Source organism: Xiphophorus couchianus, chromosome 15, assembly GCF_001444195.1.
Source record: "Xiphophorus couchianus chromosome 15, X_couchianus-1.0, whole genome shotgun sequence".
NCBI classification, from domain to species: domain Eukaryota; kingdom Metazoa; phylum Chordata; class Actinopteri; order Cyprinodontiformes; family Poeciliidae; genus Xiphophorus; species Xiphophorus couchianus.
In genome coordinates, this window is record NC_040242.1 from 12,431,813 (window position 1) to 12,459,058 (window position 27,246).

Genomic DNA, 27,246 nt, shown 5'->3' on the forward strand with positions numbered 1-27,246 from the left:
ACTTTATATCCAGTGGGCAGATAGATTGGTGCTTAGAAATCATACAGTTATCAAATCAAGAACTTGGGAGGGGAGATCATTGATGCAAAGAAATATTTAGGTTTCTAGAAAAAGTCCAGCATATACTGGGTACTGTCACCCAAAGAGAACCAACTAAGATATTAACTTGCCAACAGTGCAGATCTTGTTTAAGAGTGAAGCATGCACAGTTGTGGGTAAAAAAAAATTGTACTCAAGGAGTTACAGTACATTACTTCAACTCAAAGGAAAAGTAACAGTTCAAAGAAGAGTATGCAAGAGTAATAATCTATATAGAAGGTAAATAAGTTGTTTCAAGAAAAACAAAGACAGACATCCTACAAAATGTTGCAGAATTTTACAACAGAGCACTTTTATTTTCTTAAAAAAAAAAAAAAATTCATTGGTTGGGATACCTATAAAAGGACTCTTCTAAATAGGTAAATGCTACAATGAGTCTTATGCCAGGCCAAGTGACTCATCCATAGACTTTTAACTTGCCATTCTTCAACCCATAAGTTAGCCCACTACTTCTGCCATTTATAAAAAATAGTGTCAACACATTGATTAAGAGCAAAATCTGTTTATTTTCAGCACAATGTAGCACCATTTTGCAAAGGAAAAGTGAGGAGGCTTTAAAGATCTTGACTCTATCAATAAACTTTTGATTCTTTGCAGAAACTTCATTTCATTATCATTTTCCAGAAAAATCTTGAAAACCTGGGTAATATTTCATTTTGTACAGCAGTACAAAGTGGAAACGTCTGACACAAGATCTAACACTGAAGCAGTAAAATATCTCATAAAAAGAGGAAAATAATATGCTATTGTAAAATCTTTATTAAAACCCTGAACTTTAAACAAGATAAATAGAGAGATACAACAGAAAAACCACATCCAGATTGTGGACTGTATTTCAGGACAAGACTCTGAAACTCATGAAAGAGAGAGTTCTGGCCCTTCATGGTTGAGTCGAAGTGCCGAAATCGGTTCTCATTGTCGCAGTCATTTTGTTCTTAGCCTTATGTTGTCCATCCCTTCTCGTCACAACCTCTCTGGTGAACTTTTCACCCCTCTCTATATGCAAAACTATTGTGTGTGAAGTCTGAATTGGGTGTGGGTGCGTTTGCTTGTGACAATCCCCAACTAATCAACTTTCAAAAGCTTTTTTTACCCAGAGAGCAGAATGGATAGCTTTAAAGAGGAATTATCCCAGGCTGTGAGGAAGTACATACTTTTGGACACAACACTAAACTGCCCCTGTTTGGTTCTGGTCCATTGCAGCTGGCAAATGTCCCACTGAGGCCTTTTGTTCTTTTTTTTGGCTTCCAATAACTAAAATAAAATGCGACATTGCAGCTAGTCAATCATTCTTTTCTCCACCTCTGAAATCGTAATAGTCGTTCCTCTTTGCTATGACCTCTGAGTTTACTTTAGTGTTGTAAGCCACACATATGACAAAACACCATGACCTTTTCTGCAGCAGGAAGGGTTTCACAAGAGCTCCATTCAAAGTCTTGAGGACTTTGAACAGTGTTTACAAAAACAAACGTCCTGCAACCTTGTGACCGCACATCGACAGTTCGACTTCAGTCTGACCATGCTGGACCTTTGAATAGTTGTCAGTTAGCCAAATAAAAAAAAACAACTAAAGGCAATTATACAACAGCAGGAAGATTAAATCTCCAAAGTTTGTATAACAAATCTGCTATGACACTGCTGAGCAGCCAGACCCACCAACCCATTTGTCTAAGCTGCTATAGCAGGACTCAAACACTATAACATAATTTTTTTCCATCCTGAACACATTTAAACAATAACACCTTTGAACTGAAGAGGATAAAATCATCATTAAAGTGCAACTAAACTTGCAGTTTTGGTTTAAATTTAACACAGCTAACCCGCTGCATCCTCCTCTTACCAGCCCCTTCTTGGCAGCACTGTCACCCCGCAAAAAAATATTAAAACACAGAGTCAGCATGCAATGAGTTGTTGGTCAACTTTTTCTAAACATGCAAAACATTATTTCTGGTGTAAACTCGCACACAGTTAGCACTTGTTTGACAGAATAATTCAGTGTTCACTGTTATCTGCAAGTCTACTTAAAAAAGCAACACCAGTGGTAATATTTGTCAAAAAATTAGGTCATATTTTAAAATGTATCTTTTTACCTAAAACTTATATCACATTAATTATAATAAAAATGCCTTTTTTTTTCTCTCCCCAAAATAAAATACAGCTGCCCCTGAAAATGAATACAGTAACATTTGTAAAATATTCACACCAGAGTGTGGTGCCACCGTGGGCTTTGTCAGCATCATTATCTCTTTCAGGAGTCTGTTTCTTGTCAGATTAAAAGCAGCTCAGACTCAGAGTGATTTGGCTTTGCGTCTCTGGGTAATCCACAACAGGAAGGAGATGACAACTGTGGATGCTGCAAGAGGCCCGAAAACCTTCAGAGCTGGGAATTCCGCCTGTAAGCAGGTTTAAAAATGTGTTGTTTAAAAAGTCTTTGTGCTTATGTTAATTTAGTAATAATACAAGAACAACAACCAAAAAATGTCTCTAAGTACCCACCTGCCGAAGACACTTGTATCCATGGTAATTTTCAGCACAGTGACACTCAAAGAAGCCGGGACCGTAGGGGCCGCAAAGGGAGTTTTCTGGACAATTCATAGCTATGGATTCCCAATAAATGTCAACAAAGGCCACACATTGCAAAACAAGTAATTTTTAGATATCTCAGACATGTTGTGTAACAAATATCTGCTGAACGGTAACCTACACATCTGTCCTGTCTGGTTGCACATGTTTTTCTGGTCCTTACAAAGCTGCTTCCCTTGTTTTACTTCCATCTGTTGCCATGAAGCATTCCCACCTGGGCAAGCTATGTGCTCTGGTAAAATCCTGAAGACACATTGATATTTGTTGAAGAAAAAGATTTTTAAATTACCAGTACCAATTTAAACAGATAAAATGATCATTTCAAAGACACCTACAAGAATTTTAGGTCAAGAAATCCTTGGAAGACTTTGTCACTGATGTTGGTAATGGGATTCAGTGAGAGATCTCTGCAAAAAAAAAAAAAAATCTTATCAAGAACAAAGAAAGAAATGTTATGGATATTGGTTATACCCAAGATTAAGTGTGACATATTTACATTAAATGTGCAAAATGTCAACAAATATGTTTATTTCTGCTCAGCACTGTATAATTATTTGCAAGAAATGGTGCAGAACAACTTTACACTTGTTTTATTTAGCAGAACAACATAAAGTGACCCAAAATGTTGACTTGTAAGAAGGAAAAGAAATACACACACACACACATATATATATATATATATATATCCCAATAGAACACTTAGAAGTTACATGTTGAAATGTGTCCACAATGTGAAAACATTTCAAGGGGTATGAATGTTTTTTCTTCATATAGTAGAGTACTTACATCACCACCACTGTGGATGCTCCTGAAAGGTCTTCCATTTGAGTCAGTGAACAACTGGATAAATCCAACCTGATAAATCAAAACCAAATATGAACATACAACTTACTAAAAATAAAACTTCATTCTAAAATTCTACGTTTTCCCTACAGACGCATTGACAATGTGAGGTGAATTATGAAATTCTACATAACAAATTATTTGTCTTCTTTACCCCTTTATTTTTAATTTGTATTTTTTGTACTAGTTTGGCTATGTTTAAGGCCAAAGAAGAAGAACAAAATAGCCTTGCAACATTCACTTTGAGCGCAGTATTGATATTTCTGTCATACCCGATGATGCGTTCAGGGTCGCTTGAGTTATCATTTGCTAAACAGCACCTCTTGTCAGTCCGTCCAGCGGACAAAGTGCAGAAGTCACCCACGTAGGTGTTGTTTTGGACAGTACCACCACAGAGCGAACATACCTGTGATTTGAAATTACATTACCACACAAAAAAAGTAGTAAACAACAAACTGACACTGACATCCCCTACGAGGTCTATACACCCACCAAAACAAGCTGGTTTATCAGAATTTGTTGCGACATTACTCCAGTGGGGAGCACTCTAGTCTTACCTGCAGCCCAGTCAGCTGATAACTCGCGTTAAAGTACAACTTAAGAATAAAAATAAGAGCTACAGCTTCACACCAGCTGACTAGTACTTTCATTTTTATTGACTGAAGTCACATGACGTGGTCACGTGACGGGAAGCTGGTAATTTTGCGTCGCAATTACGCATGCGGATAAGGACGATTTCATGGAAGTTAATCTTTTGTTTATGGCGTTTATAGAACAAAAAATAAGGTCCGCATGGCTATGTAATTCTGTAAGATTTATCAGAGATTTATTTTTTATGTTTTAAGGCAAAACATTTTACATAGACATTTTGTGATTGTTTATACTCAAACAGGAAAATATTAATATATCATAAATATTTAATGATCTATGGTTTATTTGAGTAAAACTGCAACCTTTTTAAAAGTAACTCGTTTAGACAGGTTTTTGCTGTCACTTTGGATTGTACTAAAAATCAGGGAGAAAGTCTCACAAATGTGGCATGTGGAAATTTAATTTTTAAGTGCACAACTAACTGTTATGTACATCATATTTTCTTTTGTATGCATAGGGAATAATTTAGGAAAATATAAGCCTTATTTCGACATTTAGGTCATTGACTTCATTGTCCCTGTAAAAAAAAAGGCAGGTCAATGCGGCTGCCATATTGTGAGTGTCAAGTTCTCCTCGGGAACCAATGCAGTCCCCCATAGGGCTTTCTATAATAAAGCAGTACTAAAATTAACATTCAATAAAAAGTTAATCAATAATTTTATACACAAAAATATAAGTTAATTTTAGTACTACTCATTGGCTGTTATTGAAAAATAAATATTAACTATATCTGCAAATCATAAGAGTGCAAACATATAACAGTGTGTTAGAAATATGTATAGCCCCAAGGCTGCCAACGTTCTCTTTGATGATGTGTAGGTACAGCTATAGGACAATTTCATTTTGTGCAAATTAATCAGGGTCTGTCCATATTAGCACATTTTTGTTAAAATGTGTTAAAACATTCAAAAGTGTTGAAGGCTGACGATAATTCACTAATAGTACATCATTAGCAAAAATCTACGCCGTGGTGGCACGTAGTAAGTGGCCACTAAACTTGCAGAGTGGCTAAAGCAGATTCCAGGAAGAACCTCTGAGATGCATGTCCAGAAGATGAGTTGTCAGAACAACTAATGTACTATCATCACTTGTGATGTATTTCCTTTTTTCAGTTATTTAGATAGTATCTAATATGGAAAAGAATATCTTGGACAGCGACAAGACAGGCAGTACAGTCATAGCAAGCTTTTTTGTACGTGGAACAGAACTGTCACTCACAATATGGCGGCGACTTTAACGTACTATCTTGACGCTCGTGAAACCCCCCTATAAACCAGGATGAGATGGTTTAGCCCAGAAAGATTGTTGCAATGCTTCTTGATGGGCCAGCAGTGGATACCTTGACTGTGGACGGAGTGGCTAGGTTGTAGAGGCATCACAACTGCGTTTTCAGCGGCTGTTGCTACATTTCTCCGGTACATTAACATTGTAGATTTTATTTAGCAAACGGAGAAGCTCTGAAAGCCACCAGAGTCAAAATCAGCGGGACTGTCGCACATTTGGGAAGGTTCACCATCCGCTGTGTGTGCGACGCTTGAGGGACTGCAGGAACCAACTGCACCTTTTCTCCAGAAACTTCATTTGCTTCTGCCAATGAGCCGAAATACCCGAATGCCTTCAAGCTCCGTTTTTAAAAGTGGGTGGTTTTATTTTTATTTTTTTAACCAATAACGTGTAGCGATGAAAAAGACATTTTTATGCGCACAGTAAAGGTGTAATTACCCAACACTTGCAAACATGGCTGCTGTGTGAACAGCAGACAGAAAAGTTTAACACTGACGTGGGAGAAGTTTAGAGCATTCATGTGCAGCTGTCCGCTCAGTAAAATGCTAGGCTTTCGTCCCTAGTTTGGTACCGCCGTCTCTGGACCTCCGAACCGGCGAACGGACTGTGTTGGAGCCGCCTCCTCCTTCGTAGGCTTCAGAGAGTCACCGCAGTGGACTTTGTTGGGAAGCTGTGGTGCCTTGCTTTCCACCCCAGCCTCCAGTGGAGGCGTCTAAGGACTTATCTACTGACTGCAGGGTGTGTTTGGAGCTAAAATGCATTTTTCCATACCCGAAACGGAGGTTCGTTCGGGTGAGAATGGTTCAAGCTACGTGGTGAGTATTTAACTTTTCCTGCTTTGCCAACTACGCTGTTATTGCTTACTTCAGCTGGCTAAAGGTCGGGCTAACGTTAGAGCACCAAACGTTTTAACATTTACGGAACATATGTTTATTTTTCTTCTGTCTTGAATTTCTTTGTTGCCTTCAACATACTATAGACATTATATAGAGAGAGAGTCTTCAAAAAGAAATTAGAACACCCTCTATTGAATGTTTATAAATCCATCACTGATTATTGTTATTTTATCTCTGGCAGAGAAAGTGACTTAATTGTAACAATTTACTCATCAAGAAAATGATGGTAAATCAAGAAATATATATATAAAAAATGTTTTCTATCTAACCATAACGTTTGGACATATGGTGTCCAAACGTTAACACTGACGTTTGCAGCTAATCTTTCCCTCTTTGGTTGAAATTATTTTAGTGAGACTTTTCTTGTTGCCATTTACCAGATTCTCCACTTTAAGATGTGGGGGATTTTAGGGATTTCTTGTACTTGCAGCCCATTTACAGTCACCATCCCTCAACATTTCAGCAAAATTCAACTCTTTCCATTTCTTCTCTAAGGAAGGGATCTTGATATCAACAGTAGCAAGAGTGTAGTTGCTCCGTTATTGACATTTAGGGGGTTTTGGAGACTTTTGGTAGCATGTTACAGTCTGCTCTACCTAATTTTGCTTGGCTGGTGTTTTGGATTTCCTTCATCTGTAGATTCTTTTTTTTTGTACAAGGGGGTGGCTGATTTTAAAACATCTTTAATACTTTTTAAAAAACCTATTAGTAATCCAATAAACTGGTAAAATTTGCTTTTTGAAGGCATCAGAAATCTCTCTTCCCTCTTACTTCAGGAGCACCCAGATTAAATGTATGTGATTTAAATGAGACACAACATTTTCAAAGGACGTTTACAGATGCCCATTATCATGTGCTCCTAATGATGTTTGCCTATGTGTAATTTTGGCCATATTTTATGGATGGAATTAATGTTATGGTGTCCTAATAGTACACAGTAACTGTGTTTAATATTCTCGTATTAATTAATACACTCACTGAACAAGCAGTGGAGAAAATTGTAAAATCACAATCCTGATAATATGGACAGTTTTTTTTCTTCAAAACATTAATTTGAAATGATCATAACAATGATAAATCAAATCAAAATTCTTATCATGACATGAAATTTATCACGATAAATGATAAATGATACGATAAATGCCAACCCCAAAGCCAGTTAATGGATTTTTGCCATATAAGTACTTGAAGATATTAACTGACAAGTTAAAAAAAACAACCTTGTATTTGGGTAATTTAAACAAGGTTCTGTTGTGCCAAACAAGTTCTAACTAGAATTAAGCCCAATAACGATCAAGGTTTTTTTTACGCTAACTCCAACCTGCATTAGCAAATAAAAGCTGCTTTTGATAAGACAGTTATGGTCTCACAAATCCAATAATTTGAGGGGGGGAGGAATGTGGCAACTGCAGACTCGCTGGTGGTAACACCAGCTATAAGTAACATGATTTCAGCCCATTAAACAACCTAAAAATAGTTTAGTTTTGCTGCCTCTGGTTTTTTTTCATTACCCACAACAGAGCATCAGTTCTTTCAAAAATGTCATCTTACACTTTAAGCACTTTGAGAAGATTTTGGGATTGCCACCATAGTGTCAAAATCCTTATTTAGTAGAAAACACAGCCAGCATTGCTTTAATTTAGTCTCCTGATAGATTTGCCAAGCCAAAGGAGTCTCAATAACGCAACAGAAACAGTGTGTTTCTTTTTTTAAAAGAAAAGATCTATGTGGTTATTTTTCTAAAACAATTTGAAAGAAGCACTGTAAAAGTCCATTGTGGTTGAGCAATGCAGGGAGTCGTATTGTTTTGACGCTGACTTCTGAATCTGCTCCCACTGCATGGGTCCAACATTTTCCTAAGTGAACAGTCCTGCTAATGGAAGGCAGTTTCTGGGCCTTTTCAAAGTGTAACTTCTGATTCTCCGAATAAACATCTTGATTGGCGTTTTCTTGTGCTTTTAACAAAAACACTGAGAGAAATAAAGCTCTACGTCGACTACTGTAGTAGTGTTCAAGTAGGAGCAGTGTTGAGATAGCTCTGGAGTCTGCTTTGGTAGGAAAAAAGGAAGTTCCGTTCAAACACAGTTGAAGCAAGAACTCTTTGAGGCTTTGCAGTATTCATTCAGAAACCTTTCAAAGTATTCAGTGTTATAAGGCTGAATAGTTTTCATGATGCGTGGTTTCTCAGATGTATTTATGCTTTCCAGGTGGTTTAAAAATGTCAGCTGCAGCATTTGACTGCTGTTCACATGGCCTTATGCTGGCTGGTTCCAGTGTCAAACACCTGCAGCTTATGACTTTTGGAGTGTGCTTATTCATATTGACAATCACTGCCTTTGGTTCCTGAAGACTGGAAGTAATTTATGCATTTTTTTTTAAAGGATTCAATCTAATATCAAGCATTTCTCCATGGATTTTGTTTTCCAAATAGAAACTGTTGAAAATTTCCACTTTGAACCTTTTGTGTTGTCATTCCTGTATTGTATTGACCTTACTCAGTACAATTTCTGCTTGCCCAGCAGTGGAGAAATTTGCAGTTCAGCTTCAGCTGACAGTCCTGCAACTGCCATTGTGACCTTCTTGTGACCAGCCTTCAGGAAAGGACTTTGCTTGATTATAATATTAAAAGATGAGCTGTGCACATTGGAACTAGTTGGGCACAAAATATGCAGACCTTGCACTAAGCTTTGTAGACTAAGAAGGCACCCTTTTTTTTATGGCTGCTTCTCTGTAAGTACTGACCACTTGTTCACACTTCCTGTTTTTTTCTGGTGCCCTTTGTTTTCTTTGTTCATGTGGCTTTTACAGTTAGCATCCTAAAAAGTCTGAGGATGTGTAAAAAGTAAACTTAAGTGCTACTGTATGGTGTGTTGACAGCATTGTTCATTTAAAGCTGCCACAGGCAAAATGAGTCACAGAGGATTCACAGCTTTGTAGTCGTTCAAAGAAACGCTAAAGGTTCAGGTTTGGATTAGCAAAAAACAGTTTTTCAGTAGCAGAGAAATCCAAATAATGGGGAGAAAGTTTATATAGGTATCATCTTTACTCAATGAAATTTTTAATTATTTAATTTAAATCTTTTACAACTATTTTAAGTTGCTCAAGCTATATATATATTTTTATTATCATTTATTTATTTATTTATTTTTTTAATTTTCCAGGTTTTTCAAAGCATTTATTTCTGAAGCCTCAGCAGGGGATAATAAATCAAAGGAGGATGATTATAAGGTGAAGATCTCCAGGCCTAAAGTTAGAAAGTCAAGCTGGCAGATAATTTTAGGATTGGAGTTAAAATACAAAATTGGGTTATCTGTGCAAGGAAAAACATGCAGCCCTTCCTTTGAATCTACCCAAAGTGCTTATTGTACTCAAAAAATGCAGGGTCATTCTTCCTTCCTGCCTTGATACTGTGTCCATTTGTTGTTGTTTTTTTAAAACCCCTTCAAATTCCTAAGGAGCTAGGTTTGTAGTTAGAAGCAAGTATTGGTTTGTATCCTTGGCTTTCAGTGGATTCAATGTTTTAAAGTAAAATCAAAAATAATTGGATGCAAATTTACCTGCACCAGCTCATTAAGAAGCCGTCAATGCTGCAGTGATCTGCTGTTAATATTAAGACAAAATTGGAAAGGAAAGAGTTAGTCTCTTCACATCCGAAGAGGATAAATCCTCAGTTTGTATTTAGAGTTGGTGTAACCTCTGTGGGTGCGGCTGATATTTCTAAGAATTGTTTTGCTTTTTGAGAGTGATCATCTTTTCCAGGTGTTTTATTTATGGAAGGGGTTTCAGTGAGGACTTCTGCCAAAGCACATAATTTGGCATTTCCGTTGCTACACCTGCTTATTGGAGCACAGAAAGAAATGTGCGTCTTTCTTGTTTAACATCTTGAAATCGTTTTATGCTTAACTTGACTTGCTGGTCCAATAAAAACAGAAATTTAAATAAAAGAAATTTAACTTTGGTTACACTTTGCTGTCAAAGTGTAACCACTTGGTATACAATGGTATACATTGACATTTTAAATATCAATGTATAAAAACAATGAAAACAAAAGTTTTTGTTTTTTTTTGGAACTTTGTAATGTGCATTTCTGTAAATATACACAGTCAGATGTTAGACAGAGGTGAAATTAAGGTGTAGGATGTCATCTAGTTCCTGAACACATTCTTGCTAGTTGTGACTTAATTACCATGTTGTTTTCCTTGGCAGAAACATTTGTCAGCGCTTTGCCAAAAAAAAAAAAAAGTCATGCAGTAGACGCAGACCTGTATGAGATTTTTTCAGTAAGATAACCTTGAGTGAATAATTGCCTGAGCTCCATGAATGCGGAGAAGGACATTATCTCTGGCATCTCATTTAAAGAAACATTTTAGCTTTATGATGGAAGATTTGAACGGTTTTGAAATTGTACATTTTAAAAACCTCTTTATGCTTCGCTTACAATTTCATCTTTTTTAGAAAGCTTTTTAGGAGATTATTTACACAACCTTTCTTCCGTTTTAATCTCTTTCTTTTGATTTGGATCTGCGCTTCCACCTGCAGGCCTACAACATCCACGTCAACGGCGTGCTGCACTGTCGGGTACGCTACAGCCAACTCCTCGGCCTCCATGAACAGGTGAGGCTCCTGCTGTCACAATGCACCCTCCTCCTAGGTGGCACATTGGCAGCGTAAATACCATCACACTCTGTGACCTTTCCTGCTTCTTTATGCTGTATTCTTGTTCTAAATCTGGTTTGAAGCTTTGTGCTTTTTTCCCCTCCTCCCTCCTTGAAAGCTGTTGCCTGTTCAATGTCAGAATTACGTAGGGGATGTGGAAGGAATGTACTTGGCCTTAGTTATATGTCACCTGCTGAGAAAAGGAACCTAATCTGGGGGGGGGACGTGTTTTTTTTTTTCTCTGAATGGATTAGTTAAAAATTATTATGCAGGAAAACGTCTTTCTGGCTGCAAATTGGAAGAAATTAGTCTGGTTGTTAAAATCAACTCATGTGTACCCTAGTCTTGTATTTCTAAACATTTAATGAATCAACAAGAAGCCTAAACTTTACAATCTTTATCCTCCAATCTGTGTCCTCCGGTTTGAGAGTTGCTGTTGCCTGGTAACAGGGTGTGGAAGAGACAGGCGCAAATTTTCCCTGAGCATCAACCCCAAAGGGCTTCTAATGTTGAATGCATGACCCCGAAAACACTGAAGCTAATACAGGCTGCATACTTTACCGTCACTGTTGAGCAATTCTGAATATTTATTGGCTGACTGATTTTCTCTCTGTCTAAATATTTAGTGCAAATATTTAGATGGAAACCAGTGAAAACCAGTCAAGTTCAGCTTCATAAATCCTAAATGAGCTTGTATTCATGCAGGTCAAATTTTTTCGGTGGGTGTTCATGAGATTTTTCTCTGCAGATATCAGAGCTTAACTGTACGTTCAACCTGTGCTTCCTCTGTCAAGCTGAAAATAGCACAAGGCGATATTAAGGTATAAATTTCCATCCTTCCTTTTGCACTCTGTCACCATGCTGCAGTATGTGTGGGAGTCAAGACCTGGGTGCTTTTATAGTCTTAAAACATGTCACTTAAGTCCAAAGGATAATTGGGATGTACAGCTTTTGCCTGAGGAAACGTACAGGCTGGAATTAGACCGCATCTGGTGTGAGATTCTGCATTTGTGAGGTTTTAGTTTAGGACTTGGAACTCTTTAAAGAAACAGCTTTCAGATGATAGAAAATGGAAAATGAGGCAAGACGCTGGAAGGCCAAGTAAACTTGTAATCGCCAGACGTTCGGGAATCCAGATGTGAGTTTGCGTGGTATGCACGGAAACTCACAGCTATTTATTGAAAAAATATATCTTAAAATAAACCTGTGATTCATCTCAAATTGCCTCAATCGATCTTTTTATAGCAATGAATTTGAATCATTTTAACTGACGAGTTTGCCTCTGTCACCGCCTGACTTCCCTAAGATTCAGACAGAATTTCCGTAACTAGTCTTGTTTATTCATAAAAAGCCCATTTATGTAGTGCAGTTTCTAAGACCTGTCTGAGCTGAACCACTTCTGATTTGCACCCCCAGATAAAAAAGGAATATGGCAGCAATGTGGTACCTACCTTCCCCCCAAAGAAGATCTTCACTCTGACCCCTGCTGAGGTGGAGCAGAGGCGAGAGCAGCTAGAGAAATATATGCAGGCTGGTAAGTTATTCTGTCAGAATTTCTGACTGAAAAGAAGTTTAATTTTAGATAAGATATAAAGGTGGAAACTGAAAAAAATGCACTACTGTTTGGATTTTGGTTGCACTGCAACCTCCGTTTCTCTGCTGTGAATGTTATGATCCAATCATGTATGGGATTGAGTCACTGATTATTGGATTTTTAAGTGATTGATCTCTGACTGATACCATCAAACTGGTATCAGTCGACCCCTGATACCAGTTTGATGGTAACTTTTGCTTAATCTGAAGCAGACCATGAGACTAAGTGTTGATCAGTCCATTTTTAAGAATCTGAACCTATTTTGTGTACATTTCTTAAATATTTTCTTTCCATCTTGTACAAGAACATTTTTAAAGGAGAGTCTGTACTAGTTGCTCCAGCTTCCTCTGTCTTTGTCATGTGAGCTTCTGTGCACTAACTCAGAAATCCCTGGACCGCGTCGAGGATAAACTGCAAAAAGCAGCTAAAACACAAGTCAAAGAAGTCTTTGACGTTTTGCAGCTAAATTTAAAATGCAGAAGAGCATTTTCTGTAAGTCATTTCGGCACACTGAAATGTGTTTAATCAGATATATTTAGTAAACCATTCTAGAGCTTATTTTAGGTGACTTGTCAGAACACAATAGTAACTTTGTATCCTAGTTAACAAGCTTTGAAGTATCCCATTAAAACTGGTCTGCTAAAACTCTTATTTTTACAAAATATCTGTTGCAGCCAATAAAAATGGAAAGTACAGCACCATAAATATCATTGAAAGTGTAGTGCTGATGAAATGTGGTGTAAATGTTTTTTTTTTCCAACCGTTCACACAACACAACTTAAATTATTCTTCTTGTTATTGTGAAAATTCATATTTTACTATAAGAGCTGGTTTTACTGTTGAGAGTTCAGTTATGAACAAACTGATCTCAGTACCAAGTAATTTGAAATGCTTGGACAAACAAACTACGCCACATGTGGTCAGAGTTAAAAAAAAAAAAAAAAAATGGAGGCCCTCATTTATTATGAAGATTTAAAAAAGTGCCCTGCGACAGACTGGCGACCTGTCCAGGGTGAACCCCGCCTCCCGCCCGGAACGTAGCTGGAGATAGGCACCGGCAACCCTCCCGACCCCATTAGGGACAAGGGTGAACAGAAAATGGATGGATGGATTTAAAAAAGTTTCAGGTTAATTTCGATCTAAAACTACCTTTATTTATCTTTATCCATCTGATTGTCATTAAAAATATTTCAAATGTTCATAGTATTTTACAACAAGTTTATTTTGTTTCTATAGACATTCCCTATGATATGTTTAAGGACTCTCTTCAAAGCCCAAATTAAATATTTGTGTGATTCCAGGCATATTATCCAGATTCTTTAAACAGTGCTGAGGTGAACTTGCTTCATATACAGATGCAGAACTGGCAGCAGAGCAAAGCAGCGACTTTAATCCTCAAGCACCGGCAGTTACAGCAGAACAACGAAGCGTTGTTCCAGTGTGTGTTTGCTCATAGTCTGGGAGCATACACGCACACACACACACGCAGGGTGTTCTTGGCCACAAGTCCACTTGGTTACATCATGGCTTTTTACATAGTTATGGAAACTTGGCTGCAGTAAACACAACCTCTTCTGACTGACTCAGAGGGCTCCAAACTTTCACATTTTGCCAAATGTTTCGACTAATTTGTTGAAGGATAATGGCTAATGGGCCGTCACGCTCACACTCACTATTGTAGAAGCTTGGCAAGTAAATACTTGAGTGTTTTTGCTACTAAAATCTTTTATTTTAGGAATGGAGCATAAAAAAATATTTTATTCTTTTCTTTCCGATGTCCAATAATGATTGACAGAGATCTAGCAGAAGCACAAAGTTACATGGTACAATCAGGGTAATCATGATGTAAGAAGAAAAAAGGAAGTTGCCCCACCTAAACATGTTTTGACAGCATTCTGAAAACACACTTGACAAATTACTTGAATAATCAAACATGTTTCTCTGTTGCTGACAGAAATCACTCAAGCTGAATAAAGAGTTTAGTCATTAATTGCAATCAGAGTTTTGTCTTCTGTCGTCTTTTTGCAGTTCGACAACATCCTTTGCTGGGAGCCAGTGAGCTTTTTAACAGCTTCTTGAGGAAAGCACAGCAGGTTGGTGTTTTCTTTTTTTGTCACTACACTCATCCTGTTTCTGCCACGCCACATCATTTTGCCTCAACAGTAATGGATATTTTTTTTCCTTTGTTTTCGTCTCAAGTAGCAGAAACTATTATGTCTTGTTCTGTTGTTGTCGCTGTACCTTCTCAAATGTAACCGGTGGGTAAGATGTGTCAGATGACGTGTGACTTGCATGGAAATCGTAGCGAGAGCTGCCTTTTGGCAAATATGTCACCATAGTTGTTTAATGTGGGGGAGATGGATCCTTTTGGACTAGTATGTCATAGCCAAATAGAAAAGGGTGAATCTGATGATTCATCCTCGATGACATCAGCCAAAAAACTCTTTGTGCAGCTCCTGAAAATGAGCTGAAGGAATTGAGAGCGTAAGAGCATAAACAGATTTCAAATGAAAGGTTATACGGCTGCACACTCAGGGTGACGCGTATTTGCAAGACTGTGATTCACCTTCTTGGGTAAATTAATTCGTCCAAAGCCACGTACACCCAGTCTGCCCTCCTCTTCTCTTATATAACCATAGTAGTAAGTGTTTGAGCACATCGTCAGTCAGACAGAGGGCTCTAGGTGCAGATTACGAAATGATTGACCTCCCACTGTAGGCGTTTCATCTGCAGTTTTGGTGGGGGGGCTGAGATTCCCCGCAGAGGGATAAGGCAAGATGAGAGATAATCGAGAGGAGGTGATGAGAGACCGCCTGAGGACTGAAGAAGCAGGAGCTGTCGTCTTTAATATCTACTTCAGGGACAGTTAGAAGCTCACATAGTCCTGTCATGTGTGTTAATGTTTTATTGATTTCTCCAAGACATAGCCCATCTTCAGCTCCGCACTGTGATGATTTCAGCACTGATAGCAGTGATTATTTAAGTAATTGATTATTATTTTGATTTATATTGACAATTGATTAATTGGATAAAAAAAATATATATATTTCTTGCCTAAAATGCAATAACAGCATTCCTTTAGTTAATGCTTGATTATTTGTAGCAAATGATGTATCTGCAGCTTAAGAATATGCTTCTAATATCAACATGTAAAAAGCTCAGCCTTTTTTGGTTTTCTGAACATCAACCCAGTGTAGGTTTGATCTGTTAATTAATTAATTTATTTATTTAATTTATTTTTTGATTACCCAATTTAATAAATGTATAGCAAAAGGTGCCTAATATGAGATTTTATTTCTTCAGAATTTGACCCAGGTGAAGCTAAAACTCTGTCATTTGAGGAGTTCTGTGTAGAACATATTAAAGGTTTTTTGTTTTTTTTTGGCTTAATTACTACTGAGTATGTTGTTATTACAGCAAGTGGCTTTTTGGAGTCTGAATACTCCAGTTAATGATTAATTGATTACTAAATTAGTTGACAGTTATTTCAACAATTGATTAATCACAATTAATCCAATTAATCGTTTTAACCCTAGATGACATTTTAAAATGATATCAATATGTACACAACTTCAGGGTTGTTGTGAGTTTTTAATAGTTCACATACAGACTCAGATATATACAGCATACATTGACCTAAGTTTTTTAATAAGTGCTGCTGAAGGATGTAGAATATTTTTTATGTCCCAGAGCTTTTTAACTTCTTGTTCCTAATAAACACAGAAATCAACTGTAGTAGATGTGGAGAATTGTAGTTACCCGGGAAGTGAAAGTTCTTACTTTCCAACACTAATGGCTGTTTATCAGCCTGCAGTGTGTTTCATGTATTTGGCTCAGTGTGGTTTTACTTGTGAAAGACTGGAATGTAAACACACAGCCAACCCATGGAGCTGAATTAACGCCTGGATTGTTTGGTGTTGCTCCCACAGGAGACGCAGCAGATTCCCACAGAAGATGCGGCTCTAGACATCTGCCTGTCTAACAGTCAGAAGGTTACGGTCAACATCCTGACTTCGGATCAGACAGAGGACGTTCTCGATGTAAGTGGAGAACGTAATTTAATGCACTCTTCTTATGCTACATCTGTGTCTGGAATGAATTTAAAGGAACGGGGCAGGCGTCTTGATGAACGAAGCGTCATCTGGGGATGATAACAGTTTTATTCTGCTTTACCTCTATTCTTGTGTCCTCGTCTGTAAGAATTTGATCTCTTCATGTCAGATCTTTTACATGTATTTGGCCATTTTTCAGAGAAAAATGCTGTAGACTCCCAGTGCGCTCTAAGCATGAATCAATCAATCAATCAATGTGCCTGAGCCAAAATCACTAAAATTCATAGATGAACCAGAAACTCAATTCAGCAAGCAAACCATGACAAATAATACAGACACACCTCATCCTTACATCCGTTTTGTATTAATCGTCCTCCCTGAAGTCTACGGCACATCATGATATTCTTATTATCCTTTCTTTATTAAATCTTCTTCAACTCAGAGCTTTAAAACACACATTAGCACATAAATGTTCCAATAAGTCATTTCTGTTTCACCTTTGGGGAGTTTGTGGATTTTGCCCTCTGATTATTATTATTATTTTTATAAAAGCTTAACCACAGTTAACCTCTGCTTACATGAGTATGACTCATAGAACAAAGTTGTGCATGTTGTACCAAAACTAAGCATGAATTGAATGTTTCTACAGTTTTAAAACAATAACACATTAGAATAACTTTGTACATCTGTATTGCATATCAGGCAAAATACTCACATCATGGTTTAGAAATGGTGGCTTTTTAAAATTTCACTTACGAACGATATGAAATTGTTTATAATCAAAATTTTTAGTTTTAAACAAAGTTTCACCTGCTTAATGTTTCATCAGGCTGCTGCTGTAAAGCTCGACCTTCCAGATGACCTCGTGGGATATTTTAGTCTCTTCTTGGTACGAGAAGGGGCAGATGGAAACTTAACATGTGAGTTACATTTCAATTATCCCATTTATGCTTTATTTTGCCTTATCCTAGGTTAAAAGATAGTGAAATTCCTGGAAATCTGTATAAATCTACCTTGTGTTTAAAATGAAATATTTCTGGTGCTAATTTTATCTGCTTGGTTTTGGCTATAAATATTTAAGAAATATATCTTTGTTGTTTTTTTTTTGTTTTTCATTCCCCATCATCAGTATAAACCAGGATTAGTTTCTGTACGCATCTTCCTTAAAAACGCGCTAATTGACCTAACATCCTAAACTAAAATCTGATTTGAAACGTTGGGGATTTTATTATTAAGTAGTGAAACTAGTGGAACAGGGAGAAATGGATCTGCCCCACCTTCCTGTGGGGATAAACGCAGCATTAAAACAGCAGAATGGACACACATTTGAATTCTTGCAGGTTTTCCCCAGCTGGGAACTGTTCAGATGGTGTCCCACCACCCCTGGTTGTTATGGGTGCCATCATTATTTTTGTCCTTGAGACTTAAAATGCCTTCGTTCCTCATTGTTTCTTTTTTCCTGTGTCTCTCTTAGTTGTCCGGAAGCTTCAGGACTTTGAGTTGCCTTATGTATCGATTACCAGCCTGCAGAGCTCCGATTATCACATAATCTTACGGAAGAGGTAAAAGCACCTGTTCCCCTTATGAGTTTCATCATGTCATTCAGAAAAACTCTGTGCTCCAAGTTTATTGTCTAATCCTGTAATTAAGTAGGATATTGTTTCTTTCTTGGTGTTATCGAAGTGCTATTTTAAATTGTTATTGGTAAACTCATATCCGTGTTGAACCAGAGAGTTCAAGCTGCAAATCTGTCATTATAGTCGTTCTCAAAGCGACAGATAATTTGAAGAGAGACTTGTTTTCTGTACTGGGCAATATTTATAAATGGTGGAAAGAGAGTGGTTTTCATGGTAGACCTAAAAGAAGTAAAGATAACACAGTGACATGAAATGACCTTTTGTTCCGAGTTGCAGGCTTCCTCTTTCTGTTCAGTATGCAGTTACTCCAACAAAGTCTGTCTTGGCCGCTTGATCTAATTGCGTAACTCTTTCCTGTTGAATTGACACTTTTTTTTAAATCACAAATTAGGCTTAAATGTGCATAAAAAACATTCACATTCTTCTGCACAGAGAATGGGAGGTAGTGATATCTAGAGACGCATGCCACCCTTTATATGTTCACTATGAATTGCACTTGGAATCATTTAATAATTCTATTTAAAATTATTACAATAATGGAAATTTAGACACTTGGTCTGGCCGAGAGTCTCACAGCAAAAGAGGAAACATGTCATCTATAAAACCAGGAAAGAACTTCTGCTGTTCTTCATCTTGTGAGTGGAGGTTAGGTGATGTTCATTTTTCAACCATGTGAATTATTACTTAAAAATGAAAGTGCAAGTATATTTTACCATGAAGTTAGACTGTTTCCTACATGCTCCAAAATGTAATGAGTTGACCTTTATCTCTAACACAACCAGAGTTCAAATTCATGACAATATGAAGAATAAACAGTATAGTTCATAGGAAGGGTAGCCAGTAGAAAGACTCTCTGTTTAAATTCAACATGATTAGGTTTCCAAAGGTACAATTAAAAAAAACTCTTCTGGAACAGTTTATTTTGGACAGACTAAACAACAAACTTTTACCAGAATTGTACAGCACTATTTGATGAAAATCGGGGACGGCGTACAGATGTAAAAATAAAATAAATTTTAAAAAAAAACATACAAAGTGCTTGGCATTGACTCATTTGATAACTACAGGATTAATTGGGCAACTTAAAATTGTAATGTCTCCTGCATACTGAAGTATTCTAGATGGCCCATTAGCCGTATTCTAACTAAGAGCTGTAGACAAGCAGGTAAAATTGATCAAAATGGATTCCTTCAACTAATTAAAGCAATAAATCTACCACAAAAGGCTTAAAAAAATTATTTAAAAATTAACAAAATAAAGTCTGAGGGAGACAGAAATAGCGACAGAAATAGCTAAGAATTAAAAGCGCTGTGTGGTGTTAACCCAACTGCATTTAACAAGAGGTTCTCCATGTTTTCTTTAGCATACTGGAAACTCCTCAACCGGTCTGAATATATTTAGTCGCTATGCCTTATGCTGCATATTATAAAAGTACAAAAACATGAGCAAACATCCCTGGGTAGGAACAAATCCACATTTCTCTGTACAGTCCGAAGTCTGACTTCTCCCTTTGTCAACACAACATATTATTTTAACTCCCTTGGGAATTTATTCTGTGGTTACCAGGCCTCCTGTGGACTCTGGAGGTACACAGGATGTTTACCTTCTTTTCCCCTGAAGTAAAGTCTCAGTCCTGCTGACCTAGTTTCAGCGAGGGAAGAATGAATGTAGAACTAACAAGTTGAGGAGGAGGATAAACAGACCCCTCTATATGAGATTACAAGATAGGCTGAGGTTAAAACGGATCAGAAAGTTCTCTTCACTAAATAATAAAAATGAAAAGGATTTGTCTACAAAACACTGTTTTTATGTTTATGGTTATAAAAATAAAGACTTAATAGCAACTAAAACTACAGCAGTCCTTTACTGCTCTCCTCTTTTTCACTCTGTTCTGCTCTTCTTTTTTTTCTCTCAAATTTCTGATGCTATCACATCTTGGCTCAAACGTCTTTGCTTCTTTCATATGATCAACTTAAGTATGATTTTTTTTTTATCGTTTTTTTTTTTTCCCTCCAGACCCCTTTTAATTATTATTTTTTTCTATGATTGCCAGTAAATGTCAGAAGGAAGGCAGGCTACAAAAGTATCTAATAATCAAGCGCATGACGTTTATCTGTCACAGAAAAGCCATTCCAGAAGTGATTTTGATGTTTTCAGAGGAAAACATCAAATCCATAATCGGTTAATTTTTTATTATTGTATATCATATCTATTTGCATCAACATTTGATCTGTCTTTAAACAGAGTTTGTTTGTGTCTTTTTCTTACAAGTATTAATTTGTAAGTATCTCAATCTGCTTAAACCTCTTTGAAGCACATCAGTGTCCAAATTGAACCATTTATCTTCTCTTTGGGTAATTTTTTTTTTCCCTTAAAAATATGAGCTGTGGGGGTGCTGTGGTGGCGCAGGGGATAAGCACAACCCACAAATGGAGGCCTTAGTCCTCGACCTGACCGTCGCAGGTTCGATTCCGAGCATGGCGACCTTTGCTGCATGTCTTTCCCTTCTCTCATTACCTTCTTTCCTGTCAATTCACTATCAAATAAAGGCCACAAGAGCCAATAAATCCTTTGAAATAAAAAATATGAGCTGTAATTGTTGGTGATGGTTTAAGTTGCTCTGTATGGTAAACTGTTATTCTTTTAAAAATGTCTTTCATCAGCTACTGGGATATGGCGTATGATGGTGATGTAATGGACAACAGAGTTGGATTGAATTTGCTTTACGCCCAGGTGAGAACCTTCATAAGTTTTCTGAATACGCTATTATTTTCTGCCCAGCTCCAAGCTTTGTTTGCAAAACACAGGGCTCCACCAGTGCCTGGAACGATGTCTGGATAAATATAAAAAAAAGAGCATAATGTCATAGGGAAAAAAAATGATTTCTTTCCAGACTTTACTCATTTCCTGCTGCCTGGATGACAAAATGTATCTTTCCTAAAATAAGTGTTCTTCTTTGTTGGTGTTGTATAAAAAATAAAACCGCACATAGTTACCATGATGTCTATATTTGTTTCCTTCATCAATCACTTTATAGCTTGAGTTTATCTCTTTACTCAAAGGTGCTTTTGTTTTAATGGCTAAGTGGGGCAGATGCGCTGTTACTCAAACACCTTAAAGTTTTGTGAATAGATCTTGGCTCATAGAAAAAAGCGAAAACCTTGTGAGCTCTAAGCCACAAACTCGTATAAGACGTAAAGTGTTTTCTTAAAATGATGATTTCATCTATCTACACAGTCTGTCAGTCTGTTTAGCTACTTCCCTGCAGTCTGTTGGTTTTCGCATGTTCTGCAGTAATCAACATTGGTAGAGGTTTCTTGGAGAAAAAACATCAATAATTCAGGAAAGTTCAGTCTGGAAAAGTACGAAACTTTATCATGCAAATGTTCTTATTTTAGCACACAGAAAACAAACCTAGATAAGACCTGATTGTGTTTCCATCTACAGTAGCATCTGTTGCTTTTTAATCTACTGCATGCCTGCCAGCTCCCAGAACCAAATGGAGGGGAAAAAAACGATTAAACAGTTTTGTCCTTGGGTGGAAAACTGCTTTTCTTCATCTGCTGTGTCCCTTCATTTGCCAAGCTTGACATCAGCTTGACGTGCTGCAGAAGGTGCTTCTGTGTAGCACCTTGAAATCCTTGTGTTTTTGTTTTAACCTGTTTAGTCCAGAATACCTTTATGTATTGTAATAAACTCTTGTGCTGATTTACAATTTTAAGAAAGAAGTCAAGTTGACAAAGGTTTCTTTTGTATGTAAGAATTTGTTCATATTTTGTGGAGATTTTCCCGCCTGAACAGTTCAGTTTACAATTCTTCCAGTGCGATAGTAAGGTCAGTCTGATTTATTCTGTTCAGTGGACTTTATCTTCCTCCTCTTGCTTCCCCAGACATTGTCTGACATCGAGCGAGGCTGGATTCTCGTCAACAAAGACCAGCACAGGCAGCTAAAATCACTGCAAGAGAAAGGCTCCAAGAAGGAAGTAAGGACTTCTGTTTAAATTATTTTTCACTGAAATGTCACCTGAGTCCAGCTGACACTCAAAAACGTTGTCCAACTGTAAATCTGTTGAGGACAAAACTGCCTCTGATGCTGGTTTGCATTTCACCCAGGTTTTCCCATTATTTAGTTATTTTGCCTATTTAATTGTTTCAATTTTTTTTTGTTTGTTTGTTTTTCCTTAAGTTCATCCATCTTGGCCAGACCCTGAAATATTACGGCTACTTAAAGTTTGACCCATGCATCACAGACTTTCCCGAGAAGGGCTGCCAAGTCATTGTCAGCGCCGGCAACAATGAGCTCAATTTCCATGTTAAGCTGCCCAATGAGCAGATGAAGGAGGGAAGTTTCAAGGTCACGCGCATGAGGTGCTGGCGAGTCACGTCGTCTGTAAGTGAAACCTGTGTTTGTGAAATCCACTGAGAATTTCTGTTTTTTTTCTTCTTTATTTTACATTTAGCAGCTGCTGCTTCTTTGAAGTGCCAAGTTTCATGATTAATTTGTTTATTTTTACTTTTTTTATATTGAAATTTTGCAATTTAGGCAAGCACAGCCAAATCGTAACTATTTTTTAAACCTCAGTCTCCTGTTTTTTTCTTCCTTCTTGTTCTTCTTTCCTTTTTTCCCCAAAATGCAACCTGACCTTTCTGGTTTTGAGGCCCACCAGGGGTTTGAGTCTGCAGATAAATCCTCCCTAGTCATGAAATCTTTTCTTCATCTTTGAAGAAAAACATGTGCACACCTGCATCCTGTTAAATATTGACTTTCTGCGCAGTCAAACTTCTCCATGGAAGCAATTTCTCATTCATGAAGAGTTATGAAGTGGTTAGTTTATTCCCCAAACCACCTGATTTTGTTATGTCTAGACATTTGAGGAATCCTTTATGGTCTAAATATCTCTAGATAAACAGATCGATATTTCTAGATTTGGTATGGAAAATATCTTTCTTGGCTCCCTTCTTTGAGCCTTCAGTATTGACATTAGACGCAGAGGCAACATCACACCCTGTGTTTAAAAGAGAGCAGTCGCTTTAAAAGAGGATTTTTACTCGTTAAACACAGACTCACTGATTACAGACATCCTAAACTGTTCTCTGTATCTTATTTAGCAGTAGGCACAATTAATTAGTAGTACTAACTGGGAACAGTGGTTTGTGTGTGTTCCCTGTAGCAGAACTCCTCAAATGGTGGGCTGCAGACAGAATCTGGATCTAAATAGGGGTCTTGTACAGTTTTCTGACGTTTTTTCTGTGCACAGAAGTAGAGATGAATGAGCGTGACACAAACACTGCAGATTACAGACGAAACACTGCCTGACTGTCTCTACAAAGAGAAGAACGGAGGACCAGCTGAATGTTTTTATTCAGATGGAACCGGAACTAGCAAAGAATAAAATACTTTTTTTTGTTTGTTTTTGAGGCGTTGTACCAACAGTCACCTAAAATTGGAGCACGTAAAAATATCAAAGGACCCAATTTGACAGATCCACCAGTTAATTGGCAATAACCAACTGGATGGTTCTGAGTCAATAACCAACTCAACAGGTGTTGAGGACAGGCTGACAGCAGGGGCTTTGATTGTTGAGATTATTTAAAATGGAAAACATGGGGAAATAATTGTTTTTAGACACTGACCTTAATAGAACTTGAGGACTTTTAGAGGATGTACATTCTTACTTTGAACTTGATTTCCAAAAGGTGGCCAGCATTTCTTCGATAGGGGTTAAAAGCTAAAAAATAGAGCAGCTATGCTGTAAAGCATCAGACTAACTGAAGTAACAGGCTGAGTGATCAGCAGACAGTCCTCCTCTGTGGAAACGATTCACCATTTAATTTTTAAATAGCTTCTTAGATCTGCATGCTTCCTCTTACCTCATTTATATTCACCTCACTGGTACTGAAAATGGCTTTAGACTTTGAGTCTTCACTCAGTAATAACCTCCACACCAAAGAGTGTTGTTGTTGTTGTAGTTGCTACTTGTTAGCGCCTTGATATTATGCTTTTTGTGACCAAAAAAAGCGATCTGATATCTGAGCTTCTCACTGAAAATCAACCAATTCTGGTCACTGCTCCTTTTCAGGGGTTTCAGTTATAGCTGTAGTAAAAAATATTCTTTGATGACAAATACTGCGCAAATAAAATTGTCAAAATTTCTACCTTTCTATTGCGCTGACAAAAATTGCCACTGTTAATTCAGTCAACATTTGCAGATGCAGCACTGTATTCAAATGGGGATGGTTCACTTTTGTATTGCATTAATATGCAAGCAGTTGCGTATCAGAAATGGTATTTAGATTTTGTAACAAATTTGCTCACGGATCTCGACACATGGCAGCACATAAAATTAAAAAGCCTCTTGGCCTGGTTGATTACAGACGGAGAGTCCCGAGGTCAAAGTCATTTTAATGAGCCCTTTCCTGTCCAACAAAATATCTCAAGCATCTCATTTCGTGCATCACTGCAGCCACTTTTAATAGCTGAATGTCAGGTTACATGTCAACGCCGTGCGTGTTGGTGCATTTGTTTTTCCTTCTGGTTGTTGTGTTTTTGTGAGTCTGATTAGCATTCCTCAGAGGAAATGCTCTTAGTGAGGAGCTCAGCTTCTTGAAGTGTTGATTTCAGGGATCTTTAGAAAAAGACAGTTTTGATTTCATTTGAAAAACGACATTGTAGATGAAAACATGTAGACAAGGTGTCTCAAGAGTAACTCTTGCATTCCAGCTTGTGCTTGTGTTCTGGATTGTATTTTTAACAAATAAACTCAAAATAAGACCAGGTGTTCTGTTCTTCTTTATTTTAACTGCAGCAAGTCCCTGTATCAAATGGTACGACTAATCCCTGCAACTCGACAAAATGTGAGGTGAAGCTGGAGCTCGCCTTTGAGTATCTAATGAGCAAGGATCGCCTCCAGTGGGTCACCATCACCAGCCAGCAGGTAGGTGAAGCCTAGTCAGCTCAATTCAAATTAAAAAATATTTTGTTGATCCCAAAGGGAAATTAAATGTTGTTGTAACTCATAATAATTCAGATTCTTCAAAGAGTTATTGTAGATGGTGATGACTGTTGACAGGAAAGATCTCTTGTAGGAACTTTTGTGTTCTCGGCTCTCGCATAAAGAAATTGCTCAAAAGGCGAAGCCTGTGTGAGAAGCTGAACGATTTGTTCAATGCACAAAAGCTATTACTTTGGCATGTTAGCCTTGAGTTCCTGTAATTAGATATATTAGACTGAGTCATGACACCCACTGCTGTACCTTTTTATATTTATTCTGTTAATAAAATTGGCTTTGTACTTGTGATTCCAGGCAATCATGATGAGCACTTGCCTTCAGTCTATGGTGGATGAGTTGATGGTGAAGAAGTCAGGTGGCAGTATAAAGAAGGTTTGCGTTAATAAAAATGCATAAATACATTTCACGTCCTCTCTGTTGTGTAAAATTAATTTGGATTTATTTTCATTAAACTGCATTTACTATTGGGTTAATTATTTAGCATTAAATTATTTACTTAAATCATGTTTTTTCAATTGATGACTGTAAATTATTTTGTATGATTATTTAAGCATCAAGCATTTGAATTAGTAAATAATTTTCCAACATTAAATACATTTTCCTATAATTTTGAGTATTTTTTTCTCTCTTTTCTCTTTCCAGATGCTGAGAAGGCGACACAATGGCTCCATCCATCGGTCTGACAGTCAGCAAGCTGTGAAATCTCCCCCTCTACTGGTGAGTAATGGAATAGCAGGCTGATTGTTTTGATGATCGAGATGCCGGGTGTAATAATTTTTCACTTTGACTTATTTTTTTGCTGTCACAGGACTCCCCTGATCCGAGCCGAGAACAAATTGTCAAGCTGTCAGTGAGTATTACTCTGTCCTCTTTCTGGTCTCTTGACATCAAACTAAAGAATGTTTGATTTATTTATTTATTTTTTTTTATCCCTTAAAGTTTCAACCACTCATTTTTATTTTTTATTTTTTTAGACCAAGCTGAATTCGGTGTCTCTCAGAGCGATCAGCGCATCCAACTCTGCAAATGATATCAGCGGCGACGACTTTCACGGCAACTACGCTTTCGAGGGAATTGGCGATGATGACCTGTAACGCGCAAATTGCCCTGCTTCCATTCTTCACTTCACCAATAACGACTAAAGCAACAAAGATCACGAGCTGAACTGAGCCGAGCGATCCACACAAGGCATCCACGTCTGCAAGATTGTAGCTTCTTCCAAGAGAACTTGCTGCCTTAAAGCTCCCATTTACTCTTTCACCACCATTTGCTCTTTTAGACTCTAAAAGGCTCGCCCCGATTAGTTTTGTTATAATCATTCCATTAAGACTTTTTAAGTCATATTGATTTTTACATGAGGAAAACCTTTCAAGTGGCTGCATGTTCCATCTCCAACCAGAGCCAAATGTTTGTTTGTTCGTGTAATGTGCAGACCTGCCACTAGTGATTATATCCCAGAACAGGGGGGGGGGGAAATATAGTGCTTGCAGTGATCCAGCAAATGTGTTAAAATATATCTCACAACTACAGAAAATCTAGACCAGCTGGTTCGCCATATAGATCAGTGTTTGGCTTTTCAAACCATGCTTCTAAAACGTTTCCTGCTACTCTTGTTCCAAGTTAGAAAAAAAAATAAGTCCAGTTAGAAGAGGTGTCACTTCTCCTGCTTTCAGAAGCAGTCCGATGCCTTAACTTGTCACTGACCGTAGATTGAGAGCAAACATTTCAAACAAGAAGAAACTTGATGGAAGGTCATTCGAATTGGTGGAGCTGCTTGCATTTGCCAAGCCCATCATTTTGCATAGTATTAAAAATAGTTGAGCTGAATTTTTGAGCTGAGGCTCGAGCGTGACAGTAAAAACATGAAAATCCATTTTCTTTTTTTTAAAGGGTTTTTAAGGTTTCTCATTAATGCCAAATTATAGTTTACTAAAGCATTTT

The 27,246-nt window shown here is 37.4% G+C and overlaps 2 protein-coding genes across 2 annotated transcripts; one reads left to right on the plus strand and one right to left on the minus strand.

Moving 5' to 3' along the window:
* Positions 1–588: 588 nt before the first annotated feature.
* On the minus strand, positions 589–4,204 carry atraid (all-trans retinoic acid-induced differentiation factor). The gene is made up of 7 exons (XM_028039784.1): positions 4,083–4,204; positions 3,798–3,931; positions 3,469–3,537; positions 3,018–3,089; positions 2,804–2,925; positions 2,596–2,696; positions 589–2,492 (listed from the first exon to the last, which is right to left on the minus strand). Exons 1-7 carry the CDS (start codon positions 4,173–4,175, stop codon positions 2,388–2,390), a joined length of 696 nt encoding a protein of 231 aa, XP_027895585.1. The 5' UTR covers positions 4,176–4,204; the 3' UTR covers positions 589–2,387.
* A 1,277-nt stretch (positions 4,205–5,481) lies between these two features.
* snx17 (sorting nexin 17) lies at positions 5,482–26,948 on the plus strand. The gene is made up of 16 exons (XM_028039783.1): positions 5,482–5,812; positions 6,024–6,275; positions 10,896–10,970; positions 12,429–12,546; positions 14,635–14,699; positions 16,536–16,646; positions 17,488–17,578; positions 18,133–18,220; positions 20,959–21,028; positions 22,186–22,278; positions 22,482–22,685; positions 25,102–25,230; positions 25,600–25,677; positions 25,948–26,022; positions 26,114–26,155; positions 26,280–26,948. The coding sequence occupies exons 2-16, from the start codon at positions 6,216–6,218 to the stop codon at positions 26,397–26,399; spliced, it is 1,419 nt and encodes a 472-aa protein (XP_027895584.1). The 5' UTR covers positions 5,482–5,812; positions 6,024–6,215; the 3' UTR covers positions 26,400–26,948.
* Positions 26,949–27,246: the final 298 nt, after the last annotated feature.